The sequence below is a fragment of the Lytechinus variegatus genome, chromosome 7 (assembly GCF_018143015.1).
Source record: "Lytechinus variegatus isolate NC3 chromosome 7, Lvar_3.0, whole genome shotgun sequence".
NCBI classification, from domain to species: Eukaryota; Metazoa; Echinodermata; class Echinoidea; order Temnopleuroida; family Toxopneustidae; genus Lytechinus; species Lytechinus variegatus.
In genome coordinates this window covers 42773875-42794318 of record NC_054746.1, presented here as the reverse complement: position 1 = coordinate 42794318, position 20444 = coordinate 42773875, and the positions used below count along the sequence as shown (strand labels likewise).

The 20444-nt window shown below is 35.2% G+C and overlaps 1 protein-coding gene across 3 annotated transcripts in view; it reads right to left on the bottom strand.

The window, feature by feature from the left end:
- Nucleotides 1-17789, bottom strand: part of LOC121419370 (protein numb homolog) — a 69932-nt gene extending 52143 nt beyond the window's left edge. The window contains exon 1 of one of the 3 annotated variants that reach the window (XM_041613805.1): nucleotides 17491-17789. In XM_041613805.1, coding sequence (XP_041469739.1) covers nucleotides 17491-17504 — 14 coding nt within the window. In that variant the 5' untranslated portion in view covers nucleotides 17505-17789. Of the gene's footprint in view, nucleotides 1-3617; nucleotides 4099-8096; nucleotides 8835-17490 lie in introns of those variants that run through there. The other 2 variants (XM_041613804.1, XM_041613807.1) reach the window with 2 other exon arrangements.
- Nucleotides 17790-20444: the final 2655 nt, after the last annotated feature.

The following is a 20444-nucleotide window of genomic DNA, read 5'->3' as shown; positions in this document are numbered from 1 at the left end:
AACATCAGCAGCAAGCCAGCAGCAACCACGATATAGACAGTATTCACCTACACATGTGCATTTACAATTTACATAATCAGATCTCAAATTCATTATCAGATTGCTTGTTATGCTAATTTCTACAGGTTTCTGTATAACTGTCTACTGGTAACTTGCAGCCTTGCATCCTACATAAATAGTACATATGCCTACATATAGCAAACAGAGAGTCATTCTTAATGTTACTCTCAAAGTACAAACAGCTTTATGAAATGGCCCCCTGGGTGGTTTAAATGAAAGATACATGTACAAATTATCACAAACATGAAACACGGAAAAAGGGGGGTTTAGAAAGACGTTTCTGTAGAATCACGAACGAAAAAAAGGTCGAATAAACGCAATCATGATTTGAACCATGATTCTATGACCACACTGTGTCGGGCTACTTTCGGTTTGATTCTTGCCAAGCTCAAGGTGCTCTATATATTCTCATCGTATGGACATGATTATGTACTATGCATGCATTTCTTGTCATGTACAAGTTCTGTGTTGGTCATTGCATCGTCCACGACTTTTCATTTTTTTTTGTCATGTCTTCAACTTCTAGTAAATAAATTAATCTAGTTCTAGTGAATGAATTAACTGGACAGACAATGATCTCAGTTGTTGTTGAGTAAACAGTATCAATATTAAATTGGATCTATGCTGAAATCCACTTCCGAACACCATTTTGGATAAACCAACAAGATGAATAGAAGCATATGGATCCTATGATAGAAGTAAACAAAATGAGGTATAGACTGAATTCTGGAAGCAAAAGATTTTCCGAGAGCCATAACACGTGCGAAAAACTTCCTCTGTCAAACTGCGCACTAGTTTTGAATGATTCAAATCATGATTCTGGCTTGAGGTCGCATAAACACAGCCATAGAATACTGAAATTCTTCCTTCAGCATAGGCGGCGGAAGCGGGGGGGGGGGACATGTCCCCCCTAAATTTTAGGTGGGGGGGACGGTCCTCCAAAAAAATTTTCCGATAACTTTTTTTTTGGTCAATTTTTGTTCCTGCGTCCCCCCTAAATTCACTTGGACCCCCCTTGAAACGTGTGTTGTCCCCCCCTAAAATTTAGGTTGATGACTTTTTTTTTTTTTTTGCTGGTCAAAAAATTTTGGTTAGCCACTCCTAAAATTTAGGTTGAAAATCTTTTTTAGGGGCACTTGTCCAATTTTTACCTGTGTCCATCCCAAATTTCAGGTGGACATCCCCTAAATTTTTGGGCTCCGCCGCCAATGGCCTTCAGCTCTCTATGCATGTCTTGGGGTGACTCTTTAAGTAGGTTGCCCCAAGCATTCATTTAGGGGGGGGGGTGAGGGGCGATTTGAGCGGTCATGATGGCAATTTGCCTATTGCCCTCAAATATTTCTCACGCTGCTTTATTCTCTGTTTGTTTAACATGACAAATTACATAATCATCTATTTCTAAAAAATGAAACGAATATTATTGAAGCAAACAGTTGACGTATTGTTCATGTTTACACAGTTACAAGTCTGACATCTGGCCTTGGTAAATTGCATTATTCTGGTTTTCCCATCACTCACTGAGTGGACTACCACACTGTTTACTTTGAGTACACTATATTATTCATTATGAGTCATGATATTCAAAGAATGTTTGATTGCTTCTTCATCATCTTGGACAATACCAGGAGCATAGATCATTTGTGTTATTTCAATATTCTTGGTGGACAAAAACTGAATCAACATTATTTTTATAAGAAAATACATGAGTACGTGGGGAAATTGCATCCTCATTTGCTCATTGGATATTGATGATGACATGCATAGAAGTCACTGTTTCAATGAAATGATGCCAAACTTGAATTGTCATGCATGTACCATTTGTTACCCTGTGACATATTCCTAATCCAATATATTCAATGAAATGTTAAGAGTTTTGTTTGTTTGATTGTATGCTATCTATTGCAAATCACATAGTTTTCAGCCTGTTGTACCCATTTAATTCAAAAATATTTTAATAAATACTAGTACTGGCACATTCAAACGTGAACAGGAGGAAAATTCACAAAAGTATTGATTAAATTTGGACAATATTACCTTTCAAATTCAGGAAGAAATAATACAATATCATGAGTTTTATCAATCGTTTTAGAGGACATTAATTAATAGCTATCATAAAATGAATGCCATCAATAAATTACAATGGCCCTTTAAGGCCGGGTAAGATTACAATAAACCAAAGTTCAATGTTAAGTTCAAAGTTTTAGGTGACACTTACTGGCTTTATAAAACTTGACAAGAAACTGATACTAACAATATCTACACAATATTTTAATTACCAATATGTTTAAGTACTATCAATTGGCATTTCCTTTTGCAAGTTCCTTCATCACGTGTGGGCCTACACTGTCTATGTACGCTTATTGTACATTGTACAACACATACATATAGTATAAAAGCTACAATGTATGTATGACAACTTGAAAATTCTATACATCTGTATCTAAATTTTGTGGCAAATAATATGAAGATCATAACCCAAGAAGACAAAAAGAAACAAGTGGAATGCCTCTGGCAATCTCGCCTGCATTACCCAATCCGGTATAGCATTAGCAGTAGTGCTGACTTTGAAAACAGCTATTAAATAATTATTCACAAAAGAAAACATTCATATCATAATAAAATACTATGTCCATAGAACCAAAATGACCTTTGACCATGATCATGTGATCTAAGATGTGTGCAAAACAATCATTTATACTTGATTACCCTTTTGTCTATGTTTCATTAAAAAGCATAGCCAAATTTCATTGACCCTAAATGAATTTTGACCTTGGTCATGTGACCTGAAACCAAGACAGGGTGTTCAGTAGTTGTTGCATATCCCTGGTAATACTTTGATTTCCCTTTTTAATATCTAGGTTTCATTAACTAGATCCATATACTTAAATTCTAAGTTATTACATCATGCCAAAAACTTAACATTGGGTTGGTTAAGATTTGATGTTGACACTACTGCTGTCAGAAAAGCGGCGCCTTTAGTCTTGCTCTGCTTTGCAGGCAAGACAAAAATCATTCTCAGCAACTGATTAACAATGAACCGTATTCCTTAAGAAACCTCAATATTTAAATTAATTTGTAATTTCATAATTATTTCTTTATAGCATACTGCATGATGGAGGTATACCATAGCCATAGTACACACAACTTGTTGAAAAATTATGGTCTGTTATGAAAATCTACAGTTAAGCAGTATAGCATAAATCTTGAGCACTATTAAATGAATGCAAAATAAGCAACAGTATAAATGCCAATATCACAAAAACATACAATGTGCTATACATGCACATGTAGGCCTACATTTATGTTACAATGTCATCAGCATGAAATACTCATATTCATGATATGTCTACGGTAACACACACCATCCTTGTTTGCTCTTATCAGTTTGATCTCTTGTCTCCTTCAACATGGACACGAGATCATAAGCATATTATTAGAAAAAAAAATCATAGTTTATAGCAAAGACTGTCTGATACATTTACACTGTATGTACATGTATGTAATTCATCTTTGAATCTGTCAGGACTGAATGAATGATAGTAATGAGGAGTACTCACCCTCCTATCAAACACGGTTCATTGATCAAACAAATCAAGTGATGAGTAAATGATAATCCTATCCCAAAGCCTAAGATTGAAAATTGGTTTTCTTTAATCCAAGCATTCAAGCATCCAAAAATAATCCTCTCCTCCTCTGAAAGCCAACACACAATGTACACCAATACCACTGAAAGTGAAAAGCAGATGTAGCATCTGTATGGGCTGGACTACATCCGCTTGGTTCCTTCGCCTCACTGTAATAACCTGCACATCATACCAGCCACGCACATTTGTGCAAGGAGACAAAAACTTGCTTCTGTGCGTGCTGTGCCATAATGTAAATACCATAAGTGAACCGACGGATGGATGGTGTATCCATACATACATTTACAGAGTAGTCAATGAAAAGAGAGTGAGGCCGAGAGACTCATTGTAAAGGCCTTCTCTGTTTTGTATACAAGGCATTGAGAGAGTTCACAATGAAACAATGAAATATTGATTGGCCAGCAGTACATCCAACACAAATTGGCCTTCCATATTGCAAGTGTTTGGAATACAAACATATCTGGAAAAGGTGTCCTTGCAATTCCTTCACAGCAAGAAATAAATTGGAACTGATTTATATTGGAAAGGTTTCCCATGAATGTTTGTCTTTACAAATGACACATCATTACCAAGCCTTACAATTCATCTCTTTTAATGAAATAATACATTGTTACCTATTTTGCTGTCAATATGAATAATAATGGGATTCATTCAAAAAGTGACATATCAAATGAATTTGTAATATTTGAAATTTCATATTTTCTAGAGAACATAAATAACATTGTAACAATTACACGAGTTCTCATCCATAGCAATTTAGGCATTTATGTACAAGTAGATTGAAAGTATGTTATCAGATGGTGGTGCAAGGGGGGGGGGGTGGGGCTATGACTTTCAAGTTGTACAAAAAAGAACAAGAGATATGAGGGGGAAAAGTCCATCAAAAAGAGAGGTCTGGGTAATGTATCTTTATATTTACCCATTCAATCGAATAAAATATCATCTTTAATGATATGTTTTGGTCTTGCCACCCCCAATCAAAGTGCTCTAGCACCACCCTGTTTACTATAACACATTTATTCAATATGCTGTAGGTTAGGTTTATGCGTACAACTACTCTGACAGATAGCTCTATGGTGTAAGCAAGGGAAATGAGCATGTACATGTAAACAATGATAGTAAGTTAGGTCATGAAATATTCATGTGAAGCATTCATAATTTATGACTGAGTAGAAACATCTCATATTCACTTGTTAATAGTACCAGCACATTCCCTGGCAGCAAATCAGTCATGTTAACAATCTACATTATATCTCAGCTTCAAATTTATTGAAAATAATCTATGATCACTTTGCAGTTGTAGTATTGTAGGTCCATGGTAGCGAATAGAGCCATCATACATGTAAAATTAGATTGGAGATAACTTTTATGAATGCTGTTTGCTCAATGTACATGACATGAACTACATGTACATGGAGGAGCCTCAAGGTATAAAATTAATTAACAACTCCTACCATGTTTACACGCTGCGTCGGCTTTTGTGTTGCATGTAAACGCGATAAACTTGCATCGCCTCTCAGTGCAGAATCTGCAATTATGCACCACCAAGGTAGTAGGTTCAAAACCGATACAGAATCCGCTTTTTTTAACGTGTAAACAGAAAAACGATTCTGCATCGGCAATTGGCCCGCATTTCATTTACTTTACCATTATGACGTACTTGTAAGCACAAGGATCTCAAGCGTTGTCTTTATTATGACGTATATTGTTGGTGTGCAAATCTTTTCAGGTTTTTGCCACACGAGCCGATTCTGCACGGCGAGCTCGTGTAAACGCAGTGCAAGATAAACCGATAGCCGATACTGCATTGGCTTTTGGTTCTGAACCAAAAGCCAATGCACGTGTAAACACGGTATCTATCATCTACATGTGTATGAGGGACACCGGTATGCTATCCTGCTATACCGGACTGTCTTAAAGATAAATTCCAGTTTTGGTAACAATCTCAAAATGACTTTTTACAGAATCTAATATAATGACCACCCAAGTGTCTGTTTGTATGAATAAAAAATATGTGCCAAAGGATTCTGGAAGAAATTGTGTAATTGCTGAGAAATAAGCAAAATAAGCCTGGATTCGGCCACTTCCGTCGGGTCTTTATTCCAGCAATAATGATACACTGTCCAACGTGTGCCTACAATGTATCTGTGTAGGTGATCTTCAGTGTGAACATTTTTCAGCGTAGATTTCAAGATTTCACAAAGTTCAGTTTAAACTGTACCAGATCTACATCCTCGATGATATACTGACAATTAAGCCTGGTTTTACAGACTTTCTCATGAAATCAGTGTTTAATGCAACTACTGGCATTTCTCTTTAAAGAGGGTTAGAGTTACTTTGTAGGATTGTAAAACAGTTTATGGGGTTCAGAATAATGTAAAAATTAGGATTGGAGTTTATATAGTTTTGGAGGCTAAGTTATTACTAGGAGCAACTGTTATGGAACCATGTTTGAAGCTCCTTAGTATTATAATACAGAACCCATATCCTGTGATTGAGGTACCAAATTAAGAGTAAGCCTAAATATTGCACTTTTATACCCCTTTCATAAACCCAATTATGCGGATAAGAGCCACATAATTTGGTCTATAATAGCAGCATCGGAACCAGATTTTGACTTTATGAACGCATTTCCAAAGTAATGTGGATAATTGCCATGGTGCGGTCACCCTTTTCCAACGCAACTCCATCGGAGGGGGCGTGTGCAGTTGCCATGACAATTATCCGCCTTTTTCAGGTCGGGCGCTCATAAAAAAATAGTGCGGATTATTTTCAGAGTTTCTGAACACAATTTTTATAGAATTATCCGCATTACTCTTAGGCGGATAATTGGAGGATGGGTTTATGAAAGGGGTATACTATTAGAATGCAATTTTCTGTTTGGTTTCCTTTCGTCAAATTGTTTTTATTCTCTCATGCGTGAATGAGGAATTGTTTTTGTGATTTAGTCATAATAAATCATTGATAGTTATTTTTTATGGGATGTTCTATTTAATTTCTTGTTCTAGACTCATACACCAAGACACTTTCCCTTCTGTGTGAGCTGTTCCTACATGTAAAGTTAACACACATGTCTCCAGAACTACTGTTGTGCCGGCCTGCCAATAGCATAGGCTATAGATACCATCCTAATTTGCCCAGCACACATCATTTTCTTACTCATGAAAGCATTTACATCGGCTATTGCATACATGTATAGGCACACTCATTCAAATGTGATACAACTTCATGATTGTGCTCTACATATTTTCCATACTGCAGTCTTATTACGTACATAGAACATGGGTATTTTACCAACTTGTACCCTTTTTACAAAGGATTTTCTTAGCCCCGGACTACATGTATCACTAACCCCGTACTATCCTTAACCCCGTACTATTTTTTTTTCCTTTTCAAACATGCCAAATTGTTAATGCTAACCCCGGATAAGGAATGCTTGCTTTTCACACACGAAACTCGCTAACCCCGGACTAGTGGTTTTTGTCGATCATTCGTAGTACAAGTACTTCACTCGTACACTTTTTACACACGCTAAAATTTCCTTAACCCCGTACTAAAGCTGGGGCTAAATTGCCATTTAGCCCCACCTATAGTACGGGGTTAAGCTTAGCCCACTTTCGTTTTACACTAGCGATCTTAACCCCGTACTATCGCTCTAAGCACTGCAATTGCTGGGATAACCCTGCTTTTTTGCAGGGCCAAATAATCCCGTACTAAAGGTGGGGTTAGCCCACTTTGCAAAAATGCTGTGTAAAAAAAGAAAGTGGGCTAAGCTTAACCCCGTACTATAGGTGGGGCTAAATGGCAATTTAGCCCCACCTATAGTACGGGGTTAAGGAAATTTTAGCCTGTGTAAAAAGGGTATTACATGTACTTGAAGCTGCTTGTAGTATTGTGCTTCATTTATACTAGCACAAAAAATATTGGAGCCGGAATTGGCTGCAGCCCCCTCCCCCAATACAAGTAAAATCATGGGGTATATATGTATTAGGCTTACTTGTGTACACTGCAAGCAGGGGCATTGCTTGCTACGGGGGGGGGGGGGGGTGGGCAACCATCCACTGTAATTTTCTTGTTCAGTGGGAAAAATCAACATTTTTTCCTATATCTGTTCATTTCAAATTACCTTTCACATTTAGAACCAGAAAGTAATTTGAATAGGGGCTACATTGTGATTATAATATTTTTGACATTTTTTGGGGGGGGTACATGAACAGCTTTCATCCCCCATAAGCATGGATAGTAATTGAAACACACTATGCATGTAACATCATGTATTATTTTAGAAGAGATATGTTTTAACTCCCTGCAAAAGACTAGGGCCTATACTTGTAAAGATTTTCACAATAGTCAAAAGCCTAATTGTCAACCTTAACAGAGTATCATGCTTACCCAATATTCATGACTGGTAATTCTACTGGAACACGCTGCATACGGGGAAATCCAATACACAGTTTAATAGTCCGATTAATCAGCAACTTCTATGTGTAATTAAATTCACTTGCTATTGCACTCTGTGAATCAACTACATGAACAATATAATTTATATCAAGCTGTTTGTTAAGCAGTATACAATGCAGGATCAAAGTACAAGTTTGCTATTCAACTGCAAAGTTTTATCAGCTGATTTCATACATAGCATGTAGGCCTATTACCTCACACCAGACAAGAATACATGTATGTATTTAGTCCTGTGAAAATAGCAAAACACAAGGAGTCTCAGGAACTAGAGGTACAGTATACACAAATATTGTGAGGATTCTGTACATACAAACTTCCATGAAGTCACTATAGTTTACTCAAAATGTATGCACAAATGCATGATGGCTCAATAGGTTTTTCACGAACATGTATTGAGGGGTGGGGCATGTACAGGTCATAATGTTCTTGCAAATGTTACAATACATACATGTACATGTAGTGCATCGAGTCATGAAATTTAATTCAAGTTTATTGCTATGTGCATTCAGATTTGTAGGGAAAAAATATTTCAGCAAAATAGTGCACATACATGTAAATGTAGCTTTACATTACATGAACCATGGTTTCTCAGCAGTGACTTGCATAGGATTGAATACATGTAGATTCAAAGGTCCAACTACTGAATAGACCTACTGTATTATCATGCATTATTTACAAATTTCTCATTGAAAAAAAAAATAGGGAACCAGCATGCACATTTGCATTGAAAAACCCCATAAAATATGTTTTAAGGACAAGTCAACCGCAACAAAAAATGCGGTTGACTTGTCAGCATACATGTACATGTAACACTGAAAATTTCATCAAAATCGGATGTAAATATCATGGCATGCACATCCTGATGATTCATTTTTTATGATTCAGTTTTTTTTTATGATTAAATTTTTTGCAATTCAATTTTTATTTTTGTTTTATTATTCAATTTTTCTCCTCATTGTCAAGAGAAACAACTTAGATTAATTCCTCCTTGAACATGTGGAATTAGCACTATTTCAATACTACATGGTTCAGTCAACTTGGCCCTTATTGTCAAATCTGTAAAAAATGAAATATTGCACAATTCAAACAAAAAACCAACGAAAGTATATGAGGGACATCATCGACTTTCCCATTTGCATGTCAATGACTGTTTGGTAAAAAGTAAGGAAAACTTTTTAAAAAATAAAATGTCATAACTTTCTCATTTTACATCTGATTTTCATGAAATTTTCAGCATTATGCTAGTTTGATTTTTTCTATATTGATTCGAATCCAAACATTTCTGGGGTGTACTTGACATGCTCGTCTGTGACATCAAATACTTTAATAAAGGAGAATTAAACCTGTGGAAAAGTTAACTTGTGTGAAAGCAGAAATACATACAGAATTAGATTACCGTTAATGAAAGTTTTTGAATAATTAGACATACACTATGAGAGTTATATTCATGTATGAGCATTTGAATGTTGAGATCACTATTACAATGGGTCATTTTCAAACGTGAGTGACACGACAATCGGAGAGGTTTAAGGGCTCATATCTTCAAACTTAAAGGTTATGAATCAATCATGACTACTATATTATATACAATGTAGTACTGGCATGGGCCACTACGAGTTTGATTTGAATTCAACAATTTGTTTAGTAGATATGATTAAAAAATGGTGCGTGAGTGACACGACAAATTTTGGACATGGGTTTCTGACCACTAACACATATGGTTGGATTCGTGCCCAAGTAGTTGTCATGGAGTACTGTGAGTACCAGTAAATGGACATAAATAGTGTACCTATCTAACACATATAGCCAAAATCAATCAAACCTTCTCTATGGAAAATGGTACCCTCCTATATACCGTGAGTGACACGACATCCAAAACGTGAGTGACACGACAAGTGCAAAAATACAACATTTATCTCAACATTGAAAGTATTTTTTGCATGATGTAGAAGAGTAAAATACAATTAACCAAAAAACAATCTTAATTACATAATAACTGCTTTCTTTTAAGTTCATAATATGTCATCCTGATGTTTTATTCTTGGTTTATGGTCATATTTGCCCATCAACTCACATTCCCTATACCATACCACATTGTCACATTAGGGCTTCTACCACTCTCCTCTTTAGAGGAGGTGGGGGCACTTGAAGGAGGTGTTATGAGGTCTTGGCATTGACATCAACTCGAACATTCTTTTTGTGGCCTGATATCATTCAAAACTTTAACTCTTTCTCCCTATCTGTATATGAAAGTTTTATACAGGTTTATACAATTCAGCTTCCACAACGGAAGGAATAATTTTTCCTTGTAAGAAAGGTATTCTCAATAGTCACTCACATCATCTGGCATGGTCTGGTAGCCAATGATGTCATGTATGACTCCCTTTTCTTGAAATATTTGATTACAATATTATTCTCCTTTAATATTTTTATAGGCATTGTCCAAATAGGACATGGCAGTTTAAATGTCTTTTTTGGTACCAAACCACAATCACGTTGCTGCACACTTCAGATGGACTATCAGCAAATCGCCTTGAGAAAATTGGAAATTCAACTCAACAAGCATAGGTTTTCTCCTGAACACTGCTTGTATGTGGACCCTCCCAAATCAGTACATGTAGGCACTGTACCAAAATTCAGAGTTTGCTTTTTGCTGGAATTTGTAAGCGCCTTTTCATTGCTAATTATTTGATCATATACCATACCATGGGAATCCAGGGAAAGCCACAAGGTGAAAGACGCAGTCAGTACCTGATTCTTGCAGTCTGCTACTATTACATAACAACTACAAGTCATTAGCCTTTCCTTTTCTAAGCCCTTGGATGTCACACTAAAATCCAATTCAACATCCCAATCAGGCTCCCTTGATACCTCAATAGCTTTTTCCCCTGGAGGTCCAGCTCTGTTCTTATCAGGGTTCCCCCCACCAAAAAAAAAAAAAAATGATCTACTGGTACATGGCAACCCATCCAAAGTTGCTGAAATCAAAATGCGGTCTCGGTTGGGACTTGTTGGGACCTACATGAACATGCATCATTTTGTTGTAATGACTATGTGTAAATGCAAATCTGCTCTGAACACACATCGGCCCACTTACGGTAGTTTGCTGTTCAGACCCTACATGTAGTTAATCACTAGCGGTATGAATGGTGGCCGAACAAATAATGATTTTGAACTTGGCATGTAGCTGCTTCAAGCAATATCCAAAATGTTTGTTTTCTTGCAAATTTGTTTATTTCATGTCCTGGAATACAAGCTTTATGGCAAATGAAAAGGTTGATTTAATCAATCAGAAGGAAAAGAAAAGTATTTTCTTTTCCGAATTTGAAAAAATGTTTGGTGTTCATGGTGATCTCCTATATCTCATGTACACTACTTTACCACTAAAATTTCTAAAAATTTCAAAAAAGCATCCGTGACTTTTCTAGCTGAGTATTACATGTATAACAAAGAAATAACATTACTCAAAAGAAAGGTGAACTTTCTGCTTATTTCTGTAAATGGAGACAGAGAATGTTTGAGTAATACCTAGGTATGACTTGAACCATCACCATCACCAACCCTTTATGCATTGTAAATATGTCCATTGCTTAAGTATAGTGGTTTTTCTCTTGATTCATTCATAATTTTGTGTTGATTGATTATGTTGTTATATTCTTAATCACAGTACATTCACCAAAATATGAATTAGGATCTGAGTCTTCACACCAATGGAAAATTTTCAGGATTTTTTAAACCAAGGCAACCACAGAGAGGAGAGAAAATAGATGAGCTCAATGTCAAATTCAATATTTCCATAAAAAGGAGTAAAATTAGGAAAATGGAGGAAATTATTAGCCTAGAATAGGCCTAAATGATGTCAGGAACAACATTTTGACTGTATCCCTGGTAAAACGCTTCAAAAATTACTTGATGTCCTTTTTTATACACAATATAATACCGTGAGTGACACGACATTTCGTGAAAGACACGACATTGTGAGTGACACGACGCAACTTTGACAGTTAATTTTAGCTTTACCTTAACACATTGGACCAAGTTACTTTATATACAATAAGGTACAGATAAACTGTATTTGCTCCAGTACTGGGACAAATTAATTTTCAGAATACACAGCTCTAGAAAACTTTTTGCATTTAAAACGTGAGTGACACGACAACCAGTTTTGAAAACTTCGAAACCCAATTTTTTTCAGAAAAACACTTCACAGAATATTTTTTTGCTTTTTAGGAGTTAGATACAATACACAGCTTGTATCTTGCCAACAAATGTGCTTCTAATACAAATTTTATGTTGTGATTGGCAATATGTAAATTTTAATGCAAAAATCAACATTTTGTAACATTTAATTTCCCTTGCATTAAATTCACTGTATCTCAAGACATAATTAATAATTTTATGTAAATGAAATGGAAAAATATACTATAAGATGTCTAGTTTCAAAAAACATTGAAGCCTAATGATTTCTAGCAAGTTTTAATTTTCACCCCCATGTCCACTTTTGTTTGAAAATGACCAATGGAGATCCTTTCATTGACAATGCAAACAAGATTTGTGATGTCAAACTCGTACAACTTTCCCCTCTGGACACATACGTATCACAAAACATCTCTTTTTTTGCTAATTTTAATTATAGGTCAAGCAATTCGTCAATGGATAGTATTTGTTTTAAAACCTGCATTTCATGTACATGTCCTCTCATAAAAATGAACACTTTATCTTATGATAGACTAGATCTAGAGAAAATTTATTAAGTGAGATGTACATGTATAAAATCACCGAGCTTGGTCCCATTGCCAATATTGAGGATTTATCGCATTCATAATCTCTATATTTTCAAGCGCTCATAACTTTTTTATATTTCAGTAATCTTCCTCAAACTTTTGGTGATCTGTTTCTTTGAATATGAATCAACTGGTTTCAAGGGTTTCATTCACCAATATACATGTAAATTTGTTGACTCTGTTGTTCTTTGACACATATTTATCAAACCTTCACCAATATTCAGGTGAAACAGTTCAGAGCATGTCTTCATAAATAAGCTATGGGCAAGCTGATGGTGTCATCATCATCTCCCAACATATTCTTTTATACACTATTCTATTACATGATATATTATTTATTCAAATTTTGTCATCCAAGAATGCAAAAAAATTGCTTTAGTGTTTAATAATGGTGTATAAGATAATACATGTAGTTGCTGAAACTAAAAAAGGCCTTTCACACACATGCATGAAATGTTAAATAAATAAAAGGAAAGTGTATGGACATGACATGATGGAATAATTTTTCTTTTCAAAGTATCAAACTATAAAATTTAGAGATTTTGTTATCAGATTTTGATTAATTTCTCAGCCAGCCTGTTCTCGGCATATTAGTCTTTTTTTTTCAGTAGGCGGTGCTGCACCATCCCGAGTTTGCTCAATCTCGAGATTTTAGCCCGATCAGCCCTCTTCGCGATTAATCTCGAGATTCAAGAAACCCCGTCTCCACCATCGCACGAAGAGCGATTCTTGCTCGAGCGAGGCAACAAGCCCGATATTCCGAGCATGCGCACTTTCGATCTTGGAGTTTCAACGGCCCGCGCTTTTGAATAACTTCCCGCGATATGCAATCAAGTACATGTACTCTTTCGCCGAATTCGACCGTTATGCAACAATCCTCTCAGCTCAGCCGCGCTATAATTATAAGCGAGTGAAGTATTCTTCGTTTAATATGATGGCGGACTCCGAGGCAACGACAGAGGGGGAGAGAGAGAGAGGGGAGGAAAGAAATGCTATTTGCTCACATTTTGCGAAGGAATAAGACGACAATGCTGTCAGTATTGTTATTGACTATGACCATCGTCGATAATGAGCGCCTCCCCCATCGGTCTGGTCTCTCCCAAAATCCATTCACGGGGGGCTTGACACCATCGTTGCTGATTAGGGAATTAATGAATGCTATGATAAAGTTGACTTTCGCATGCGTTCGGTATAATCGCTGTTTATGTTTTTACCAAGGCGGAAATGGAACGCGAATTGCATTATGGACTGAAGGTCATGAATAAATTAACCCGAGTCCAAACCCGAGTGCGTCTGCACCTACGAATTAGCGCGATAATTCGTAAATAGCGCGCTATTTTGCAAATAAACCCGAGTTGACTTGGGATTGCAATCTCGAGATTAATCCTACGAACTAGCGCGATAATTGCGTCTGCATTACAAACAATCTCGAGATTTTTCAGATCGGGATAATTTGCCGGATCAGAAATAGCGCGCTAATTTGAAAACTCGGGATGGTGCAGACGGCCCTAGTGAAGCCTACATTTATTCAGAAACTTAATCATTACTTTAAACTTGGATTAGCCCTTACCCTATAATGCTTTCATCTTTCTAACAACAGGAGATTCACTTGAAAAAAAAAGGTGTACCGTACATGAACATATAGGCCTATCAAATACCCCCCTCCCCCTTCGCTCCTTTCTTACATTGTATTTCAACATGTTCCATTGTGTACAACAATTTAACCATGGAGTAATACATGTATGTAGCTTCATGTTTTAACTGTTTTTTTTCTCTAGGGTAGGAAGTCAGTATTCAATTCAAGAAATACAGGCAGCCAGCATCATTAATTAAACTTCCACTACACTGCTTCAATTTAATCCACTTATCTTTGGTCATCAGTTATCTGCAGATAAAGCTGATAAAAGTAAATTTGTCATGCAAAGTTCATCAGAATGGCATGTAACCTACATTAGGATTATAATATTACAGCATGAACCTGTACTCAGATAATGCAGATTGGCAATACATGCACAGTAACATGTACATGTACTCTAAAGAAATCTGCCAAAGGAAAACTAAGAAAAATTGCAAGTTAACAACATTTATTCTAATCTCATTCTTTTTCTCCTGATTTCAACCAAAGAAAAAACATAAAATGTCCTTTCTTGGGCTGAGAGCTGTTTGTTTTTCACCAATGGGCAGATAATCCAATTAAAAAATAGAGAGTAAAATAATGAACACTTCAACAGGTGTATAAATCCCTGGAATATATGAAATAAAAGAAATTATGGTATTAATGAATAGGCTTTATAATACACATGAAAAATAAAATGGGTAAAAATTAAGAAAAATTATATTGAATACAGAAAACTAAAAAGAAAGGTTGTGTAGAAATCATCATTTACATGTAAATGTAAAAATCAGCAATATTAAAGGATCTCCAGGAAATTTCCAGTCCCCATCATGCATCAGCTTCGAGTGCTTTTCAGATAGTGATAAATTTTAAAGGGGTACAAGAGAATGAAAATATAATTTAAAATGATATACATGTAGAATAATCAATCAAAACACTGAAAATTTCATCAAAATCAAGAAGGTAAAAAAGTTATTACATTTCAAACTTTTGCATGTTTCTAATAGTGGAACAGTTCTACATGTACAATGTATATGCCTGGCAATGAGCAAGCTGATATCATACATATCCCCACCTTTTTTCTATTATCATAATGAAATAGTTTCTTCAAATTTCGTCCTCCAAGAATTGAAAAAAAATGATTGACTATTGATTCAATGTGTAAGATAATTATTGCTGCAACTTGTACCACACTCATCTACACATATATGAAATAATTCTGATTTTTTAGTTTAAATAAAAAAGAAAGTGAGGACATGACATCCACCCATCTATTGCATTTTCATGACATCATGATGCGATAAATTCCAATATATTGCTAATCTTTTGATTATTCTACTAATTTCATTCTTTGTGATCAGATTTTGATGGAACTTTCAGGGTTTTGTTTGCTTGATTTTACTCTATTTAGATTATTTTCAGCCCGAAGTACCACCAGTAAGACAGGTATCTTTTTAGAATGACATGTTATTCTATCTCATGATTCTTGGGTTGAGCTATAATTCAATGGTCCTTCCATTTATTTATTTCATTGCAGTTTACCGAGGCCTACCAGTAAAATACACAGTAATATAATTCTGATCTTAGCAAGTATAATATTCAGGTGCAAGCTTTTCGATATAGAGAAGTGCCCACTTGCCATCAAACCTACTTGACCTATTCACTTAGGTCCCATATCAATAGAATTTATGCTGTATCAATTCAGAACTGGAAATTTTTTTTCCAATAATCAGCTATCAAGAGCAACATTTAAATGTGTCTACAGGTGCTACATTGTCGGTTTAGCATAGAGTGTGAACCTAATGCTATTACACATAGCTTCACCTAATACCCTTTTCATAAACCTATCCTCCAATTAGCCGCCTAAGAGTAATGCGGATAATTCAATAAAAATTGCGTTCATAAACTCCGAAAATAAGCCGCATTATTTTCACGAGCGCCTGTCCTGAAAAAGGCGTATAATCACCATAACAACTGGACACGCCCCCTCCGATGCGGTTGTGTTGGAAAAGGGTGACCTTGTGACCGCACCATGGCAATTATCCGCATTATTTGGAAATGCGTTCATAAACTCAAAATCTTATCCCGATGCCGCTATTATGCGGATAATAGCAGCATCAGAGTAATGCGGATAACTCTTGTCCTCCTCCAATTTTACGACCAAATTATGCTGCTACATGTATTAGCCGCCTAATTCATAGTAATTGGGTTTATGAAAGGGGTATAACTCTGTACTTTTATACCTCTGCCTCGCTCCACACTTTTTGGATATCCAGCATTTACATGTAGGATTTTTGCTAAATTGAGGAATGCAGGGCATATTAGCTGATATATGGCTACTTAAATTGCCTGGATTCAGTTCATATTTGAACTGAATTATATGTAGATATTGTCTACACAAAAGCCAACAAGAAAAACAAAATGTATGTGTCAACTTTCAATACAAAAAAATTCTGAAATGAAGGAAAATCTTCAATGATTTAGTCAAACTTGTAACTAAAATCAACAAATGCATTAAACAAAATACAAACAACAAAGTCTACAGTGTGAGTAAAAAACTTGACACCTCACATATCCCCCAGGCCAATGTACACTAAAACAAAGGGGAAGATATGTTATAAACACATACATGTAACCTAATTATTATGAATGGTCTGAAGAGTTCTTCTTCTTTGGGTATACTGCCCAGCGCCTCACAATGGGAGCCAACCCGACTCCTGGAAGGCAATAAACCCATTTTAACTACATTTTTTATGATAAAAATGAGTAAAATGTGATTTGCCTGCTGCTCAATCAGGAAAGATTCATGTTCTAAAACTTGCTTTTAAAAGAACAAATTAAAACAAATTTACAACAAATAAAAGGTCAAATGAAAACACCTGTAACAATACATGGTCAATGTATAGTTTATTAACTTTATACTCACTTGAGTCTTCCCATCTTGATTTCTTCTGATATGACTTTACTCTGTTGTTAACTAGTATAATACATGAGAAGAAGACCACTGTTTATATCCAATGAATATTCCACAATGTTTAGAGGTAAAGGTGGCGAGGACATAGGTGGCACAGATACTTATTTCTACTTGTAGTATAACAAAACACAGCCAATGGGAGAATCCTCAATGTGTAGTACTTCCCTGTGCTAAATACAACACTGACTGACCAACAGTGCCGTTTGTGTATACAAAGTTTTAGGATGCTTCAGTAACCTCCAAAACCCATGCAAATAACTTTCTCACATACCAGAGTGCTTAGGTTGAGATTAGAGTATTCAAACAGTAGGGGAGCATTTCAAATGGATTACCCAAGCCTGTCTGTGTTTTGTAGGTATGCATGGTGAGCTACACTAAGCTGAATTGAGGGATCGTATAGTCTACAGAACAATGCTTGTCTGCCATTAATCCTACAAAAGCTCTGCTTTCATGAAACATTCTGATTTTCAAGGTGACTCATAATTACACTGCACTTCAAGGAGTGAGCAATACACTCTTTGGATAAACACAAATTAAGCAGTTGCTAAGTTTCACATAAGTTTAGGGCTCTGAAACACCCCTAAAACAAAATGGTATGTGCATTTACTACTCCTAATGGGCCATCCCTATGGGGGTCATAACCTACCCCATGAAGCATCTCAAAACTATGCAATCATTTCTAAATGTATATGTATATCAAACTGGAATGAAACTAAAACCTATTCAATCCAGTCTCAAATTGGTTATTCTACAAGGAATATCTCAACATATTCCTGGAATCTGATAAAATAACTCCATATTAAGAGTTTTAGGGAAATGTTTCATTTTGGGGGAAACACTGCATAAACCTGGAGTAAACACACATTTATTACCTCTTTGAATCACTGAGCTGTGGGCTGAGCAGTCAATAAGCCGGGTGAGGGGGTGGTGTTCTTTTCAATTCAACAAACAGATAGTCACTATTCATCAAATGGAATACTCAGGTTTATTCTATGAAAGATCAAAGGCTTGAAGTCCTATAACCATTCTTTTACAGGAATTGTTCCCTATATAAACCTAGTCTTAGCTCTTAAAAGTAAATTGAGATAGGACACAAATACAATATGCAGGTACAATAAAATAAGCCCCACTACATTGGACAATTTGATGGATTATAAACCAATCAATATCTTTAGGGTTGATAGAATACATATCAAAGACCTTCTTGCCACAAGGTGTCAAATCATCAGATTCTATGTTTAGACCTACATGTATCTATCTACTATGAGAATGTATACATGTACATCTATGTTTTCATTTGAAAGGACTATTTAAAGGGATGGTCCGAGCTGAAAATATTTATATCTTAATATATATAGAGTAGAATTCACTGAGCAAACTGCTGAAAATTTCATGAAAATTGGATAACAAATAACAAAGTTATTGAAGTTTAAAGTTTAGCAATATTTTTGTAAAAACAGTCATCATGAATATTCATTAGGTGGGCTGATGATATCACATCCCCACTTTCTGTTTTCTTATGTTATTACATAAAATCATATTTTTTTCTTTTGTTCATACTTGTGTGAATAATATGTCTCCCTTATAATGAAATAAGTTGCAGCAATAAATATCTAATGCACTAAATCAGTTGTCATAAATGTCAATCAATTTTTACTAGTTCTTGGAGGAAAAAATTTGAATAAACCTAATTTCATATAATAAAATACAAAAGAACAAGTGGAGATGTGACATCATCAGCCCACCTAATGAATATTCATGATGACTGTTCTCACAAAATATTGCTAAATTTTAAAATTCAATAACTTTTTTATTTGTTATCCGATTTTGATGAAATTTTCGTCATTTTGCTGAGTCGAAAAGCTATAAATCCTTTCAGCCCGGACCGTCCCTATAAGTTACTTTAATATTTTATTCATTATACTAATTTTTTTTTAAATAAATTTTATACTACTTTTTTTAATTCATCTTGAGTTTATAATGCACACTGATCAAAATAAACTTCATAAGAGTATTCATTAAAACACAAATAATGATGTCTAGGTACAGGTAGTTCACAGGGGAAGTTTACTCTGATGTAAAATTTTGTTGTAAATACACAAGAAATATTATATGAAAAAAAATAATTATTATTTATGAAGGTTCTGAGGAAAATCCAGTTAAATATTAGGAAAGTTACTAGAATTTCAATTTTTTAGTTTGTGACATGCGAGCAGCTGTCTCATATATATTGCCATGTTATATAAAATGTATAGATTTCATTTTTTAATGGGAGATGGCTACAATTTTTTTTCACGAGCGCCTGTGAAATAAATTATCGATATAATGAAGGTACAATAAAACCTGCAATTTTATTCATTTTTTTAGAATTCACCATACATGGGAAGCTGCTCTAATATAAAAGAGAATTCTTATAACTTTATAAGTCTTTGATGGATTTTCCTCAAACGTTCTCAAATATTTTTTTTGTTGCTATTTTTACAACAATCTGTTCGTCAGGGCATGTTCCTTCAATCCATTGATCTAGATCATAATGGTTTGCTTCCAGCACTCCTCAAATATAGGGAGTACATACTATCAGCAAATGGGTATATAAGGGACAAAAACAACAGTGAAAAATTGTGAAGTCCCAGGAATCATTATTATGACAAAATAACCAAAGATCACATTTTGCTAGACAAAATTCAATATTTGTAAGTTAAAGAATATCCCTCCAAAACTATTTTACCCCTAAATCGTTAATTAAAAAGAGGGTACTTTTGTTAAAATAAGATACTTTAACAAAATGTCAGATGAAATGTTTTATAGCCTATTAAAGCCTGGTAAAACTAAAAGGTCAATAATGTGAATTATAATAAAAATAGTGATTTTCCATGGATTACATTTACTTCTCAACTTATTTCAAA